Genomic DNA, 19,253 nt, shown 5'->3' with positions numbered 1-19,253 from the left:
CTCTTGAACTGAATCCCCTGACTAATGAAGGCCAGCAGACCATTTGCCTTCTTAACAGTGGCCACTTCCCTCATAGTTTGGGTACTATTTTTACTTTCTCTCTCCAGAGACAATGCAATAATCCAGATTGGGTTTCCAATGCAAAGCTCAGGAACGACTTCTAACTCACTGTTCAGATGAGGCATTAAATTTAAGCTCCACATGCTTTCTTTTGTTTTTTCTAGTACCAACCCAACCCTTATAATTTGTTTATATTGTTGGCATTTAATTCTGTCCATATTATTTCCCACATTTCAATAGCAATCATACCCACAGTGGGGAATATAATGTGCTTTCGGGCATCCTCGGGATGGGGCAGGCTCCCCAAATAATTTAATCCTGATGAAGGCTGTCAGCCCAAAGCATCAACTGTTTATTCATTTCCATAGATGCTTCGTGACTTGCTGAGTTCCTCCAGCATTTTGTGTGAGTTGGGTGGTGAGATGGAGATAGATCTCTGCTAAAGGAGGTGTAAGGTGCTTCATCCCTCTGCTAGCATGCAGGTCACCCTTGAGCAAGGTATAGCATCTGTTTAGCCTCCTCCCCCGATCAGGATCATGTTGTGGATGGTCATATGAGTAGCTGGTGCATATAACAAGTCCTGATTATGTGACCACTGACACCAGGCAGACAACCTCTGAAGAGTAACGGTTGGGGTCACTCGTCTTGTAAAGACACTTCCCAGAAGAAGGCAATGGCAAACCACTCCTGTAGAAAAATTTTCCAAGAATAATTATGGTCATAAGACATGGGACATAATGATAATGACGACTTTAATCAAGTAAGTTTGTACTTGTAAATTAATACTAAATGCTGGAAGCACTTAGCAGCATGGTAGGGAGCAAAACAGTCGATATTTCAGACCAGGGATCCTTTATCAGAAAAGTGAGAGGGAGGGGTGGGGAGGGCAGATGCAGTGTCTGTAGTAGGTTGTAGATAAGGCAGTAATTCACTTGCATTTCCAATTTAGTGCGTTATTTTTAGTGTTCGCTGTCTTTTCTAATTTGGAGAAACAAAATATACAAACCCCATTTCCAGAAAAGTTGGGATATTTTCCAAAATGCAATAAAAACAAAAATCTGTGACATGTTAATTCACGTGAACCTTTATTTAACTGACAAAAGTACAAAGAAAAGATTTTCAGTAGTTTTAGTTACCAACTTAATTGTATTTTGTAAACACACACAAATTTAGAATTTGATGGCTGTAACACACTCAACAAAAGTTGGGTCAGAGGCATGTTTACCATTGTGTTACATCACCTTTCCTTTTAATAACACTTTTTAATCGTTTTGGAACTGAGGATACTAATTGTAGTAGATTTGCAATTGGAAATTTTGTCCATTCTTGCTTGATATAAGACTTCAGCTGCTCAACAGTCCGTGGTCTCTGTTGTCTGATTCTCCTCTTCATGATGCGCCATACATTTTCAATAGGAGATAGATCTGGACTGGCAGCAGGCCAGTCAAGCACATGCACTCTGTGTCTACAAAGCCACGCTGTTGTAACCCGTGCAGAATGTGGTCTGGCATTGTCCTGCTGAAATAAGCATGGACGTCCCGGGAAGAGACGTCGCCTTGATGGCAACATATGTCCCTCTAAAATCCTAATATACGCCTCAGAGCCAATGGTACCTTCACATACATGCAACTCACCCATGCCGTGGGCACTGATGCACCCCCATACCATCACAGATGCTGGCTTTTGCACCTTTCGCTGATAACAATCTGGATGGTCGTTTTCATCTTTGGCACGGAAAACTCGACGCCTGTTTTTTCCGAAAACTAGTTGAAATATGGACTCATCTGACCACAGCACACAGTTCCACAGTCTTTCGGTCCATCTGAGATGAGCTCGGGCCCAGAGAACTCGCCGGCGTTTCTGCATAGAGTTAATGTATGGCTTCCTCCTTGCGTAATACAGTTTCAAGTTGCATTTCTGGATGCAGCGACGGACTGTGTTGAGTGACAATGGTTTTCCGAAGTACTCCCGTGCCCAGGTGGCTATAATTGTCACAGAAGCATGACGGTTTCTTAGGCAGTGCCGCCTGAGGGCTCGAAGATCACGCGCATTCAACAGTGGTTTCCGACCTTGCCCTTTACGCACTGAGATGTCTCTGAATTTTCTGAATCTTTTCTCAATATTATGTACTGTAGATGTTGAAAGACCTAAATTCTCTGCAATCTTGTGTTGAGAAATGTTCCTTTTGAACTGACTAACAATTCTCTCATGAATTTTGGCACAAAGGGGTGAGCCACGACCCATCCTTGCTTGCAAAGGCTGAGCCTTTGATGGATGCTACTTTTATACCCAGTCATGATACCTCACCTGCTACCAATTAGCCTACTTAATGTTGAGTCTTCCAAACCGGTGTTACTTGAATATTCTGTGCACTTCTCAATCTTATTTTAACTGTGTCCCAACTTTTGTTGAGTGTGTTGCAGCCATCAAATTCTAAATTTGTGTATGTTTACAAAATACAATTAAGTTGGTCAGTAAAACTATTGAAAATCTTTTCTTTGTAATTTTGTCCGTTAAATAAAGGTTCACGTGAGTTAACATATCACAGATTTTTGTTTTTATTGCATTTTGGAAAATATCCCAACTTTTCTGGAAATGGGGTTTGTAGATTGCAGAGTGCAAGCTCACAGAGGGGGAGCAGTGAGAGAGAGTCTTAGTGAACTCACTTGGTGGGACCCTTTCTTACAAGGAGAGAGTCTCACAACCGGGAGTTCAGTGCTAACCAATCATTAACCATCTGAACCTGCCGTAACGTGAGAATTCTGAACAATATAGCATTGGAGAGGCCCATCTACCCAAAGCGATTGGTTTTAAGGCACCAGTAACCCACCTTTGCCCCTTCTCCTGTCAGTAGAAACAGTTCTGTCGGGCTTAGTAGGTAAGCCACACATGAAAGTCAGGAACTGGACTTTTATCGGAGACTATTTGAGGTGCACGTTATTGGGAGCACTTAATAGGTAGTGGGAGCTTGTCCCCATTACCAACCCGGCTATAACAATCTTAAGGAACCAGCCAACCAACTTTACTCTATTTTATATGGGCAAGCCAGTTTGGAATCCCAGATTTGCAATTTGCCCTACGTGAAACATTCCAGCACAGGAAAATGCTATCTGTCTCGTAATGTTGTGCTGAAATAATGAACTTAAAAATTAAATGTCTTACTAAACTAATCCCTTCTGCATGTGCAATGTCTGTGCCCCTTCATTCTTTGCACATTCATGTGCTGATCTAAGAGGTTCTTGATGTTTCTATCACACTTGCCTCCATCACTACCCCTGGCATTCCAGGCACACTTCATTCTCTCTTTTTTTTAAAAAGGATAATTCACCCTACGCATCTTATTTCATCTTTGCTCCTCTCACCTTAAATACCTCCTCATAATCTTATAAACTTCTATTAGATCTCCTTGAGCTTCTGAGAAAACAATCTGTAAGTTTGTTAACCTCTCCCAATAGCACATGCCCTCTAATCCAGAGAGCATCCTGGTAAACCTCTTCTGCACGCTTTGCAAAGCCTCCACATCCTTCCTGTGCTTCAGACTATCTGAGCAATGGGATCAAATATGCACAAAACAACACACCCTAACTCCTTCACCATCATTTTGGGAGATTTTACCAGGCCAGTCTGTAAAAATCACTAAGCAATTACCATCAACAGATCACTTGCAGTGCTAGAGGAAACAACATACTGGACCATTGTTACACCACCATCAAGAATGCCTACCGTGTTATGTCTTGCCCTCACTTCGGGAAGTCTGATCACCTGGCTGTACTTCTACTCCCTGAGTATAGGCAGAGACTGAAGACTGCAGCACCAGTAGTGAAGACCAAGAAGATATGGACAAGGGAAGCACAGGAGCACCGTGGAATAGACTGTATTCAGGGATTCATCTTCGAACCTGGATGAGTATGCTGCAGTTGCTAGGTCTGTGGCATTCAAGTCTAGCAACCCAGACCTGTGTGAGAAAACCAGGTATGATTTGCGGAAGGCTATCTCAAGGGCGAAGAGACAATTTCAAAGATGTTGGAGACTACATCGGATGTACGACAACTCTGGCAGGGTTTGCAGAGGCCGATGTTAGGCTGTCTTTAAAGAGAGTGAACCCTCGCAAGGCGGAAGGTCCTGATGGAGTACCTGGTAAAGCTCTGAAAACCTGTGCCAACCAACTGGCGGGAGTATTCAAGGACATTTTCTACCTCTCACTGCTATGGGCGGAAGTTCCCAGTTGTTTCAAAAAGCCAACAATTATACCAGTGCCTAAGAAGAATAATGTGGGATGCCTTAATGGCTATTGCCCGGTAGCATTCAGATCTACAGTGATGAAATGCTTTGAGAGGTTGGTCATGACAAGACTATACTCCCGCCTTAGCAAGGAACTGGACCCATTGCAATGTGCCTATTACCACAATAGGTCAACGGCAGATGCAATCTCAATGGCTCTTCACACGGCCTTAGAACATCTGGGCAACACAAACACCTGCGTCAGGATGCTGTTCATCGACTATAGCTCAGCAGTTATGGGGTTATTCCCATAATCCTCATTGAGAAGTTACAGAGCCTGGGCCTCCGTACCTCCCTCTGCAATTGGATCCTCAACTTCCTAACCGGAAGTTCACAATCTGTGTGGATTCATGATAGGTGTCTCAGAAAGGCAGCGTCCATTATTAGGACCTTCAGCACCAAGGGCATGTCCTTTTCTCACTGTTACCATCAGGTAGGAGGTACAGAAGCCTGAAGGCACTCACTCAGAGATTCAGGAACAGCTTCTTCCCCTCTGCCATCGGATTCCTAAATGGACATTGAACCCTTGAACACTACCTAACTTTTTTAATCTTATGTTATTTCTGTTTTTTGCATGATTTTTAATCTATTCTATATATATATATATATATTTATATACACACACTATCATTGATTTACTATATTTTTTTTCTCTTACGTTAGGTATTGTATTGAACTGCTGCTGCTAAGTTAACAAATTTCATGACACATGCTGGTGATAATAAATCTGATTCTGATTCTGCTGAGTTGGGTGACTAGAATTGAATGCATTACTTCAAATGCGTATAAACCAGAGTTTTATAAAGCTGCACTATAACTTTCTGGTGCCTGAACTCAGTGCCTCAACTAATAAAGACAACCAGTGGCTTTGCCGTCCTATCAATCTGTGCAACTACTTTTGGGGAGATATGGACTTGGACCCAAGCTTACTCTGTACATCAACGCTGTTAAGGTCCTGCCAGTAACAGTTTTAGTCCCTTTACATTTGATCCCCCAAAGTGCAACACCTCAGAAAACAAGAATTGCCTTAGAATACAAGGGTGGCACTGGAATATACCGTTTGGCCCACTATGTTGTGCTGGACTAATTTACTTAGTAATTAGTTACTAAGTTGAGGAATTTCTTTCGCCACCCTCTGGCTAATCTGTGGAATTCATTATCACAGATGGCTGTGGAGGCCAAGTCATTGGGTATATGTAAATTGGAGTTTCCTAAGTTCTCAATTAGTGAGGGTGTCAAACAATTATTTTGTTCCTCTTTACACTTGTGTACAGAAACTGACATTAAACAATCTTGAATTATGGGGAGAAGGGGTTGAGAAAAGTGGTAAATCGGTCATGATGGAATGATGGAACAGGCTTGATGGAGCAGAAATAGACTATTTGGCCCAATATTTTATGTATTATTTGGCTAGATTAAACTCCTCCTGCTATCCACTCTTATCTGCAACTGATCTATATCCTGCTGTGCTTTCTGACAGTCTTCTACACTATCTCCATCTCTAATCTTTGTATCATCTGCAAACCTGCTAACTGATCCATCTACATTTTCCCCCAGGTTCAGGATATAACACTATATTTAATGATTTCAAATAACTGTTTGCTGGACTGTTGTGGCTGTACCTCCCTGTTTCTTTATTTTGCCTCCTCTGTTTCTAATTGTTACTTTTTTATATAGGGTTACCTTGACAACTTTGATGTGTAGCCTAACACTCTGCTCTCTGACTTGCTCTTTGTTTCAGTTCTGTTGAAGGGTCTTTGACCTGAAATGTTGACTGTTTCCTACCTGTAGACATTTCTATTCACAGAGTTAAATTGCTCACGGTGCATGAATCATAAGACCATAAAACATAGGAGCAGAAATAGGCCATTCAGCCTGTTGAGTCTGCTATACCATTCCATCATAGCTGATTTAACCCTCTCAGTCCCACATTATTGCCACCTTTCTGTAACCTTAGATGCCCTGACGAATCAAGAACCTATCAACCTCCACTTTAAATATATCCAATGACTTGGCCTCCACAGCCCCCTGTGGCAATTAATTCCACAGTTTCACCACTGTATGGCTAACGAAATTCCTCCTTATGTCCGTTCTAAATGGACTTCCTCTATTCTGAGGTTGTGCCATTGGTATGGAAACACCAATGAAGAAAGGCTTTCTGGAAAATCCTTGCAAGCCATTGACTGGGGAGGAGGAAAGCACTGGCCGATGAGGTGGTCTCCAGTGGCCCAGTTTTGCCCGTGTTTCCTTTGTTGAGTCGTAAATAAGATTTGGGGGTTCCTTGTGAGCGCTGGCTGGCAGGATAAACCTAATTGGCAATGCTCGCCTAGAGGAGTACAATCTGAATCACATTCAGAATTACTGTTCAAAATTCAAAGTACATTTATTATCAAAGTATGTATACTTATACAGCCTTGAGATTTGCCTCCTTACAGGCAGCCAGAAAAACAAAAAACCTAAAACCCCTTATATAAAAAATAACACCATCAAACACATAATGTGCAAAGAGAGAAAAAAAACAATCTTGCAAACAAAGTAAGCAAATAGCTTCAGAACTCTTATCTGGTGTAAATTTGTTGTTTTGTGGCAGAAGTATAGTGCAAAAAAATTAAGAACATAGGACATAGAAATTTACAACATATTACAGGCCCTTCGACCCACAATATTGTGCCGACCATGTAACCTATTCTAGAGACTGCCTAGAATTTCACTAGTGCATAGCCTCTATCTTTCTAAGCTCCATGTACCTATCTAAGAGGCTCTTAAAAGACCCTATTGTATCCGCTTCCATCACTACCGCCAGTAGTGCATTCCACGCACCCACCACTCTGTGTGAAAAACCTACCCCTGACACTCCCTCGGTACCTATTTCCAAGCACCTTAAGACTATGCCCCCGTGTGTTAGCCGTTTCAGCCCTGGGAAAAAGTCTCTGGCTATCCACACGATCAATGCCCCTCATCATCTTATACACCTCTATCTGGTCACCTCTCATCCTCCGTTGCTCCAAGGAGAAAAGGCCAGGTACACTCAACGTATTCTCAAAAGGTACACCCTCCAATCCAGGCAACATTCTTGTAAATCTCCTGTGCACTCTGTCTGTAGTATCTCCATCTTTCCTGTAGTAAGATGACCAGGACTGAACATTACTCCAAGTGGGGTCTGACCAAGGTCTTGTATAGCAGTAACATTATCTCACGGCTCCTGAACTTAATCCCACGATTGATGAAGGCTAATGCGCCGTATGCCTTCTTAACCACAGGGTCAACCTGCGCAGCAGCTTTGAGTGTCCTATCAACACAGACCCCAAGATCTCCCAGATCCTCCACACTGCCAAGAGTCTTACCATTTATATTATATTCTGTCTTCAAATTGGACCTATCAAAATGAACCACTTCACACTTACCTGGGTTGAAGTCCATCTGCCACTTCTCAGCCCAGTTCTGTATCCTATTGATGTCCCGCTGTAACCTCTGACAACCCTCCAGACTATCTACAACACCCCCAACCTTTGTATCATTGAATTAATATAAATTAGAATAAGAATTAATATAAATTACAAAACAAATCAGGCATGATGGAATAGCAGGGAAATTGTGATGGACCAAATGGACTGATTCTTCTCTGGTGTCTTATGGTCTTATAAGACCACAGTGATTTGTTATGGAGCTTAATTAATTCTCCCTTTCTGTTTTGGCATTAGGAAACTATGTCTTGAATTACCTGGCGACCAGACCGAAACTGGCAAACTTTGTAACACAAGCTCTCATTCAGCTCTTTGCCCGAATCACCAAACTGGGCTGGTTTGACTGCCAGAAGGAGGAGTATGTATTTAGGAATGTCATTGCTGATGTTACAAGGTTTTTGCAGGTAGGCATTGCTGTGGGTAAACATTTTTTTAAATTGGTGGGCACTTCTTGAGTTCATGAACTAAGAATAATCAAGTTTGTTTTAACAATGTTTTTTCATTCTGAGGACATCTATTTTTCCAAACACTCTTGTCCTTACCTACAACCCCATCAGCCTCTGCATTCAATACATCATTCTCTGTAACTTTCACTATCTCTAAAGATATCCCACCACTATCTTTACCTCCCCCCCCCCCCCCAGTGTTTTCCACATGGATAGCTCCCTTCATGATTCTCTTGTCCATTTGTCCCTCCTCACTAATCTCCCTCCAGGCACTTAACCCTGTAAGTGGCCTAAGTGCTACATCTGGCCATACATCTCTTCGCTCTTACCACTCTCTGAGTGAAGAAGTTTCCTTTCATGGCCTCCTTTTGTGCCAAGATGAGGCCACCCTCAGGGCAGATGAGCAACACTTTGTATTCCATCTGGGTAGCCTCCATCTTCATGGCATGAATATTGATTTCTCCTGGTTTTAAAAAAAATGCCCTACCTCCCTCTTCTTCTATTCCCCATTCTGTTCCTCAAATCGCACCTGCCTATCACTTCCCCTGGGTCCTCCCCCCCCCACCCCTCCCATCTCCTGTGGTCCACTCTCCTATCAGATTCTTTCTTCTCCAGCCTTTGACTTCTCCTACCCATTTGGCTTCACCTATCACCTTCCAGCTAGTCTCCTTCCCCTCCCCGCACCTTTTAATTCTAGAGTCTTCCCCCTTTCTTCTCACTCTTGAAGAAGGTTCTCGGACACAACTGAGGCTCGAACTAGCGACCTTCCGATCACTAAACGAATGCCTTAACCACTTGGACACGTGCCCAACACCATATGCATGAGGAATAAAAATCTTTATGTCACATCTCTGTCTAAATGTGCAATTTATAGTAATTTATAATAGTATGTACAATAATACAGCATAGAAATACAGTTGTGTCAGCATGAATTAATCAGTCTGATGGCCTGGTGGAAGAAGCTGTCCCAGAGCCTGTTGGTCCTGGCTTTTATGCTGCGGTACCTTTTCCCAGATGGTAGCAGCTGGAATAGATCGTAGTTGGGATGACTTGGTGCCCAATGATCCTTTTTTCACACCTGTCCTTGTAAATGTCCTGAACCGTGGGAAGTTCACAACTACAGATGCGGTGGGCTGTCCGCACCACTCTCTGCAGAGTCCTGCGATTGAGGGAGGTACAGTTCCCATACCAGGCAGTGATGCAGCCAGTCAGGATGCTCTCAATTGTGCCCCTGTCGAAAGTTCTTGGGATTTGGGGGCCCATACCAAACTTCTTCAACCGTCTGAAGTGAAAGAGGCACTATTGTGCCTTTATCACCACACATCTGGTGATACAGACCACATGAGATCCTCGGTGATGTTTATGCCAAGGAACTTAAAGCTGTTCACCCTCTCAACCCCAGATCCATTGATGTCAATAGGGGTTAGCCTGTCTCCATTCCTTCTGTAGTCCACAACCAGCTCCCTTGTTTTTGTAACATTGAGGGAAAGGTGGTTTTGAGGTAGCAGGTCAACTACATCTAGCCAGGAAAATATGACGGGGTGTTCATATTTTATAAGAACACTTGCAGCAAGTCCACAAAATAATTTGTAATTCATATTTCCTTGTAGCACAGGATGCCATGCAGCCTTTAAATTTATTTGATTTTCTGAATGATCCCATCAACCCTATTCCTCCCCCACCCCTTTATTGTCCTGTAATTTATTCTGTCTCCTTAACCTCTCCTCGATTTCCTGCTGCTTGCCCTATAGAACCCATCTAATTTCCAAACCTACTCGTGCCTTTGGGGTGGGAAGCAGGAAACTCATGGGGCCACAGGAACAACAGTGATTACAGGAACACAGCAGTGAGGTTGTGATCGAAGCTGGATAGCTGGAGCTGGGGACAACAGCACTTATTGCCCTCTACTTGTAGAATGATTCCATTTGTGAGTCTGATAGAGTAGGAAACCTATTCTCATCTTATGGACGTCCTGCAGTCAAGTTCAACCCATGTTACCTCGATTGGCTGCTTCCTGTATCTAGGATGCAGACTTTTTGGATTAATTAGACTTAAATGTCATGGATGAGGTGTTCCTAATTTTGAGTGATTTGCCTGAGGCTCCGGAGGGTCCCTGTACTGTGGAAGACGTCCTGCCTCGTCCCTGTGCCGAAGACGCCGCGCCCCAGCAGCCTCAATAACTACAGACCAGTGACATTGATCTCCCACATCATGAAGACCTTGGAGAGACTTATTCTGGAGCTGCTCCGGCCTATGGTCAGGCCACAATTAGATCCCCTCCAGTTCGCCTACCAGCCCCGACTAGGAGTTGAGGATACCATTGTCTACCTGCTGAACCGTGTCTATGCTCACCTGGACAAGCCAGCAAGCACTGTGAGGGTCATGTTTTTTGACTTCTCCAGTGCGTTCAACACCATCCGCCCTGCTCTGCTGGAGGAGAAGCTGACAGTGATGCAGGTGGATGCTTCCCTGATATCATGGATTCTTGATTAGCTGACTGGCAGACCACAGTACGTGTGCTTGCAACACTGTGTGTCCGACAGAGTGATCAGCAGCACTGGGGTTCCACAGGGGACTGTCTTGTCTCCCTTTCTCTTCACCATTTACACCTCGGACTTCAACTACTGCACAGAGTCTTGTCATCTTCAGAAGTTTTCAGATGACTCTGCCATAGTTGGATGCATCAGCAAGGGAGATGAGGTTGAGTACAGGGCTACGGTAGGAAACTTTGTCACATGGTGCGAGCAGAATTATCTGCAGCTTAATGTGAAAAAAACTAAGGAGCTGGTAGTAGACCTGAGGAGAGCTAAGGTACCGGTGACCCCTGTTTCCATCCGGGGGGTCAGTGTGGACATGGTGGAGGATTACAAGTACCTGGGGATACGAATTGACAATAAACTGGACTGGTCTAAGAACACTGAGGCTGTCTACAAGAAGGATCAGAGCCGTCTCTATTTCCTGAGGAGACTGAAATCCTTTAACATCTGCCGGACGATGCTGAGGATGTTCTACGAGTCTGTGGTGGCCAGTGCTATCATGTTTGCTGTTGTGTGCTGGGGCAGCAGGCTGAGGGTAGCAGACACCAACAGAATCAACAAACTCATACGTAAGGCCAGTGGTGTTGTGGGGATGGAACTGGACTCTCTGACGGTGGTGTCTGAAAAGAGGATGCTGTCTAAGTTGCATGCCATCTTGGTCAGTGTCTCCCATCCACTACATAATGTACTGGGTGGGCACAGGAGTACATTCAGCTGGAGACTCATTCCTCCGAGATGCAGCACAGAATGTCATAGGAAGTCATTCCTGCCTGTGGCCATCAAACTTTACAACTCCTCCCTTGGAGGGTCAGACGCCCTGAGCCGATAGGCTGGTCCTGGACTTATTTCATAATTTACTGGCATAATTTACATATTACTATTTAACTATTTATGGTTCTATTACTATTTATTATTTATGGTGCAACTGTAACGAAAACCAATTTCCCCCAGGATCAATAAAGTATGACTATGACTACAGGGAAAGTAAACAACATTGTTTCTGTCTTTCTCTGCAGGACAGTGTTGAGCACTGTATTATAGGAGTAATGATTTTGTCCCAGTTAACCAATGAAGTAAATCAGGTAAGTGGTGCTGTGACCTTCAATGTCCTGTTTCCCCATGCATGTCTATTCCCTCCCTCTCTTTTTGCTGGCAACCGATCGTTTTATTTAAAAATCAGTAATATTTCCACATATACTGTCGGCAGCTCCTCTGATCCTTGACTTGACACTCTGCCTTTTCTTTCCTGTTGGGCCATCGGGTCTGGCATAATCCCTGTGGTCAGTGTAGTAAGTTCAAATTCAATCAACTGGACCAAGGTGCACGACACAGTACATACAAGATCGCACACAAGACATAAAGTAATCATCATCATCATTATGTGCTGTGGGCAATCATGGCCTTGACCATGACTGTACTTGGCAAATTTTCCTACAGAAGTGGTTGCAGTTGCCTTTACCTGAGCAGTGTCTTTACAAGGGGTGGTGCGGTGGATTAGCAGTTAGCTCAATGCTTTATAGTCCCAGGGACCTGGGTTCAGATCCACTGCTGCCTGTAAGAAGTATATACATTCTCCCCGTGACCGCTTGTGTTTCCTCTGGGTGCTCTGGTTTCCTCCCACTGTCCAAAGAAGTACTGATTGGTAGGTTAATTGGTCATTGTAAATTGTGATGTGATTCGGCTAGGGTTAAGTCGGGGGTTGTAGGGCTGTGCAGCTCGAAGGACCAGAAGGGCGTATTTGCACTAAATCTCAATTGTAAAAAAAAACTTAAAAACGGCCCCCTCCCCCCCCCCCCCCAGCTATTATCAATACTCTTCAGAAACTGTCTGCCTGGCGTTAGTGGTTGCATAGCCAGGACTTGTGATTGTGATTGGCACCAACTGCTCATACGACCATCCAGCACCTGCTGTCATGGCTTCATGTGACCCTGATGGGGGGGTGTGGAGTTAAGCAGGTGCTGCACCTTGCCCAGGGGTGACTGACAAGCTAGTGGAGGGAAGGAGCACATTACACTTTTGGTAGAGACTTATCTCCACCCTGCCATCCTACTACAGTAATGTTACCACAAATAGTAAAATATATTCCAGAAGATTGACATTTAGCATAAGATGCATTTAGGACACCAGTTAAAATGGAAATAATATAACTCTACTGGTGTTTCGTGCATGATGAGACCTGGGTGGTGGCAGGGAGCTGACTAGTTTCACTGCCTGGGAGAAGCTAACAGTCCTTGTACTGTAGCATTAGGACCTCCTGCCTGATAATAGGGGGCATCCCACGTACATTCACCCCGTGCTATGATGTGGGCTCTCTTGCGTTAATTTTCTTGATTTCTTAGTTTTACTTGCCAACTGAGGTTTCTGCTCATTTGTTCAATGCTAGTTACTCATTGACCTTGAGTGAGGAAGACAAGTTGGTTAACATGTTTTCTAGTCCGAGATTGTGTGAACAGGATTTTGCTGTCTTTTCCTGCTGGAGTCAATCAGGCTTGAGGCAGATAAGCTTACACCTTCACTGTATTGCACCAAGCTTACCTGAATATTGTCAGTGAGTGCCTTATTAGTTCCACACTTATATTTGGTACTTCTGTAATTTCAACAACAGACCATGTCAATGACTATTTTATCAGTTCATACTGGGTGCTTGGTTCATTTGGCCACCACAGCAGCGTAGCTGTAATAGTGTTATGCTAACTGCTCAGGGTGTCAGAGTTGGAAGTTCAATTCCGGCGTCTGCTGTAAGAACTCGGTTTGTCTCCTTGTGGAATGTGTGGGTTTTTCCCGGGTCCTTTGGTTTTCTCCCACAGTCCAAAGAAGTAACGGGTAGGTTAATTGGTCATTGTAAATTGTCCCGTGATTAGGTTAGGGTTAAATCGGGATTACCGGGGCTTGATGGGCGGAGCGGATCAAAGGGCCGGAAGAGCTCTTTCCTTGCTTTATCTTTAAATTAAATTAAATAAATCCTCTCATTCTGGTTTCATGGGTTATGTTGTGGTTTCATGGAGGTTAGTGCATCCACACAACATCTAACAAAAATCGTTCTTGATTGGCCTTCAGGTTGAGTTACTGAGGGTGCTAATACCTAAAATCATTATACATCCTTACACTGTTGTTAATGCAAACGACACATTTCACTGTAAGTTTCCATGTACATGTGATAAATCAAATGAATCTGAATCTAAAGAAAATGAATGGTTCCCCTGTAACAATCTGTACTATTGTGAATGAAACTCCTGGAGCTCCGTGGAAGGTCACTGGAAAGGCGCCTGAAGTGTTCTAATGTATAACAAATTCATGTTTGTAAACTGTTAAAAGTGACAGCGCTAAGATTGTACTGACAGGATTACAGGCTCTGAATACCTGCCCAGTGCAGTGTTTTCCTGTGTACTGGCTTTGTGTTTATACTTGTAATGTTTTGGTTTTTTTTGGTTCCATCTATTTTTGAGGATCTGAATGGTGATGCTTTCTGTGTTGCCTGGGTGGGCAACAAATAATTGCTTTTGAAATGTTGTGGAGTGTCACAGTTGTAAGAGAAAAAATGGGCAATGTGAGGGAAATTATTTTTTAATGACGTGACTGGTCAGGTTTGGAATGCATTGCTGGCAGAAACAGGTTCCGTTGTGCTTTTCTGGCGGGATTTGCATTAGTATTTCAGGGCCTGTGGAGAAAGATCTGGACATGAAACATAGGAAAGTTGGAGAAGGTGCCAGCTGTTTGGCCCTTAAAACCTCAAAGTTTGGAAGTGACATAGCTGATACCGAACACCGAAATTAATGTATTTATGACTGTACTTATTTGATTGCCCTCTCACTTCTAAATCAGAAGTTTGAAACCCCACAGTAGACACCTAAACACAAAAAAAAAACCTGGCTGTCATGTGAGAGTACTGAAAGAGAACCACAACTTGAGAAGTCACCTTCTGGCTGAGCATTGGGGTGTGAGCTTCGAATGAACTTTGGGATAGTACAGTAGTGTAGCAGTTTTTGTAACACTATTACAGCACCAGTGACCCAGGTTCAATTCCCACTACTGTCTGTAAGGTCAGACATGAGCATGTGGGTTTCCTCTGGGTGCTCCAGTTTCCTCCCACAATCCAAAGGCATATGGGTCCATAGGTCACATGGGTGTAATTGGGCAGCTGATGTTCGTTTGGACCAGAAATAAAAAATCGAAACCTGCCCCATCATTCAACACATGATGGTGAATATCTTAAAAACAAGAAATTCTGCAGATGCTGGAAATGCAGAGCAGGACAAAGTAGTGGAGGAACTAAGCAGGTGAGGCAGCATCTATGGAGGGGAATAAACAGTTGACGTTTTTGACTGAGACTCTTTATCAGGACTGGAAGGGAAGGGGGAAGACACCAGAATAAGAAGGTGAGGGGAGTGAATATCTGTCTCAATAATATTTTCCAGTTCTCTCTCCATACCAGCTGATGCCTGTTAGGGTCTAGAAGTGTTTCTATATCCCTAAATGTATTCAGCAATTGAACTTTAATAGCAAATTCCACCAGTTCACCACACCCAGGTCCGATCCTTGTCTTGAGAGTGACCCTTGTTCTAAGGGAAGCATCTTAACATTCATTCTGTCAGAATTTATGCATTTCAGCAAGATTCCTTCTCATTTGACTAATCTTTAGTGAATGCTAACTAGCAGAAAAACTAACTAACTGGATTACTTGACGGAATTGTCACTGCCCACTAAATGTGCCAGTTGACCTAATTCTGTTCTTTAAGCTCCAGAGATTGATGCCTTTGCATTTGCTTGGCCTACATGCTTTGAATTGCAATGTAGACAGAATCTCCTTGACAACCTGGACATTCCTTAGGCCTGCCATGAGACGTGCCTAGATTTTCATCTTCATCTACTAGAATCACAGGCACATATTTGTATCGATTTGACTGTTATTTGGCATATTTGTACTTAGGGGTTACTATAGGGAATAGCTTTAGTTGAGAGGCAGAAACTTTAAAAGAGATTTAGGAGGAAAACTTTTTTAACACAGTGATGATCTCCTGGAATGGGCTGCCAGAATGGTGGAAGCAGATAAAGTAGCAGTGTTTAAAGATTAAAGATAAAGATTAGCTTTGTTTGTCACATGTACATCAGAACATACAGTGAAATATGTCAATTGTATCAATGACCAGTGCAGTTTGAGAATTTGCTGGGGGCAGCCCACAAATGTTGCCATCCTTGCAGTGCCAACATACCATGCCCACAATTTGGTAACCCTAATACATATGTCTTTGCAATGTGAGAGGTTACCCATACTGTCATAGGGAAAACATACAAACTTCTTACATACAGCAGTGGAATTGAGCCCAGTTTGCTGGCACTGTATTGGTGTTATGCTAACCGCTATGCTGCCTTGCCACTCGTTTGATGGGTATGTGTGTGAAGAGGCAGGGAAGAGTGGGATATGGATGATTTGCAGGGCAGGTTGGATTTCTTTGGACTGGCATCATGGTTAGCACCAGAGCCTTCTCTATAATGTGTTATATTCTGTTTTGAATCTAAAATTTCAAACATTAAAACTAAATTTAGTCTCAAAGAACATTATGTCACCATATAGTACCTTGAGATTCATCTTCTTGCAGGCTTTTATGGGAGGGGAGGGAGGTGAAAAAGAAATACAATAAAGTTTCCAAGAAAGCTGTGCATAAATAGACAAACCCTGACCAACAGCAATGTGAAATAGAACACAAACTCGGCAAATAAAGAATAATACTGAGGGGGTGAGTTGTAAAGAGTCTGTAGGTTATAGAATCAATTCGGATCATGGCTGATCCGGATCTCACTCAACCCCATACATCTGCCTTCTCAGTATATCCTTTGATGTCCTGACCAATCAGGAAATTATTAACCTTTGCTTCAAATATACTGTTACCCATAGACTTGGCCTCCACTGCAGTTTGTGGCAGAGCATTCCACAGATTCAATTCTCTCTGTTCTAAAAGGTTGCCCCTCAATTTTGAGGCTATGCCCTCTAGATCTGGATACCCGCACCATAGGAACCATACTTTCCATGTCTATTTGATCTAGTCCTTTCAATATTCAGTAGGTTTCAATGAGATCCCACACATTCTTCTAAATTCCAGTGAGTACAGACCCAAAGGTGCCAAATGCTTCTCATATGTTAACCCCTTCATTCCCAGAATAATCCTTGTGAACTTCTTCTGGACCCTATCCAATGGCAACACATCCTTTCTGAGATAAGGGACCCAAAACTGTTGACAATACTGTAAATGCAGTCTGATCAGTGTCTTATAAAGGGTCAGCGTTATCTCCTTGCTTTTATATTTTATTCCCCTTGCAATATATGCCAACATTGCTTCTTTACCACCAACTCAACCTGTAAGTTAACCTTCTGGAAATCTGGCACAAGGATTCCTAAATCCCTCTGTACCTCTGATGTTTGAAATGTCTCCCCATTTAGATAATAATCTGGACTATTGTTCCTTTTATCAACATGTATTATCATACATTTCTCAATGGTATTCCATCTGCCATGTTTTTACCCGTTCTTCCCATTTGTCCAAGTCCTGCTGCAATTGCATTGCTTCTTCAGCACTACCTACCTCTCCACCTATCTTTGTATTATCCGCAAACTTTGCCACAAAGCCATCAATTCCATTATCTAAATCATTGACAAACAATGTGAAAAGTGGTGGTCCCAATACTGATCCCTGAGGAACACCACTAGTCACTGACAGCCAACCAGAAAAGGCCCGCCTTTAGCTGTGTCATCTGTGAATTTATAGACAGCGTTTGAGCTGTTCCTAGCTACACAATCATGAATGTAGCGAGTAGAGCAGTGGGCTAAACACAGATCCCTGAGGTCCACCAGTGTTGATTGACACTGAGGAAGAGATGTTATTACCCATCTGCACTGACTATAGCCTCCTGATGAGGAAATCAAGGATCCATTTGTAAGGCTTATTGCAGGAGAAGCAGCATTTAAGGGTGAGAATTCCAGAGCTTTACTGGCATCACAAATTACAGGTACCATTGGAGTATAGGAAATCAGCCATTACACAAGGCTCAAATTAAGCAGCACAGTAGGTCAGTGGTTTGGACAGCACAGTAAGAGTGCAGTGGTTTACCAGAGAAGGGTGGTGAGCTCCTCAGAGTAATAGTAGAATATTAATGTGAAGAAAGAAATAGTTCAGTGCACCGAGTACACATTCATACCTTCTGCACATGATCCACCTGATCTCACCCTTCCTTCTTTCTTGCTCACTCCATATACCCTTCAACAACCACTGTTGCCCTCATCACTCACCACTACTTCTGTTACTTGCACTTTGTGCTGCTCACCGTGTTCCAGCCCAGGTTCTGTAAGTTTGCATTATAGTTCCATTCCTCTGCAATTGAATCCGAAATTGGTTCTGTAAAGTCTGTATTACAATTCCACTCCTCTGGAATTAACTCCATGGCTTGTTTAGACTTGAAATGACTTCATTAACCTGTATTGCTTCTTTTCATTATTTATGAATTATTTCAGCATCTTTTCACTGATGTCTATGGATGATTCTTTCCATCCAGGCTGACACAACGCATCCACTGACAAAACATAGGAAAATAGCTTCATCATTTAGAGATGCATCACTCTTTGATATTTTCACACTTTCGTGCAACTTACTAAAACAGGTAAGGATTTTATATTTTATCAACAATTGTTAGATTGCCGGTCAAACTCTGAGATAACTCAAACCTTGTTTATAATTGAGTATCGTCCAAAAAGTGCACTGCATATCTGCTGGTATCACAAGGTGAACTGTTTAGTAAAACAATCACAAATAAGAGACAATCTGCAGATACGGGAAATCCAAGCAATACACAAAATGCTGGAGGAACTCAGCAGGCTGGGCAGCATCTATGGAAAAGAGAGCAGTCGACGTTTCAGGCCGAGACCCTTTGGCCAGACTGGAGGGAAAAAAAAGGATGAGTAGATTTAAAAGATGGGGGGAAGGATGTGAGAAATAAAAGGTAATAGGTGAAACAGGAGGTGAGGGGTGAAGTAAAGAGCTGGGAAGTTGATACAAGGCTTGTGGTGAGGCCACACTGGGGTTGGAGGAACAATGCCTTATATTCTGTCTAGGTGTCCTCCAACCTGATGGCATGAACTTCGATTTCTCAAACTTCTGGTAATGCCCCCTTCCCACCCCCTTTACCATTCCCCATTCCCTTTTCCTTCTATCACCTTATCTCCTTGTCTGCCCATCGCCTCCCTCTGGTGCTTCTCTCCCCTTTTCTTTCTTCCATAGTCTTCTGTCCTCTCCTATTAGATTAACCCTTTTCCAGCCCTCTATCTCTTTCGCCAATCAACTTCCCAGCTCTTTACTTCACCCCTCCCCCTCCCAGTTTCACCTATCACCTGGTGTTTCTCACATCCCTCCACCCACCTTTTAAATCTACTCATTTTTTTTCTGCAGTCCTGAAAGATCTCAGCCAGAAATGTCGAC

At 43.1% G+C, this 19,253-nt stretch overlaps 1 protein-coding gene across 1 annotated transcript in view; it reads left to right on the top strand.

Moving 5' to 3' along the window:
* xpo7 (exportin 7) overlaps window positions 1-19,253 on the top strand; it is a 169,539-nt gene that overhangs the window by 41,718 nt on the left and 108,568 nt on the right. The window contains exons 4-6 of the mRNA XM_072266817.1: window positions 8,043-8,209; window positions 11,805-11,870; window positions 18,334-18,438. Coding sequence (XP_072122918.1) covers window positions 8,043-8,209; window positions 11,805-11,870; window positions 18,334-18,438 — 338 coding nt within the window. The remainder of the gene's footprint in view (window positions 1-8,042; window positions 8,210-11,804; window positions 11,871-18,333; window positions 18,439-19,253) is intronic.

This window comes from Mobula birostris, chromosome 8, assembly GCF_030028105.1.
Source record: "Mobula birostris isolate sMobBir1 chromosome 8, sMobBir1.hap1, whole genome shotgun sequence".
NCBI lineage: Eukaryota > Metazoa > Chordata > Chondrichthyes > Myliobatiformes > Myliobatidae > Mobula > Mobula birostris.
The sequence above is the reverse complement of the archived record's forward strand: the minus strand, read 5'-3'. Positions and strand labels throughout refer to the sequence as shown.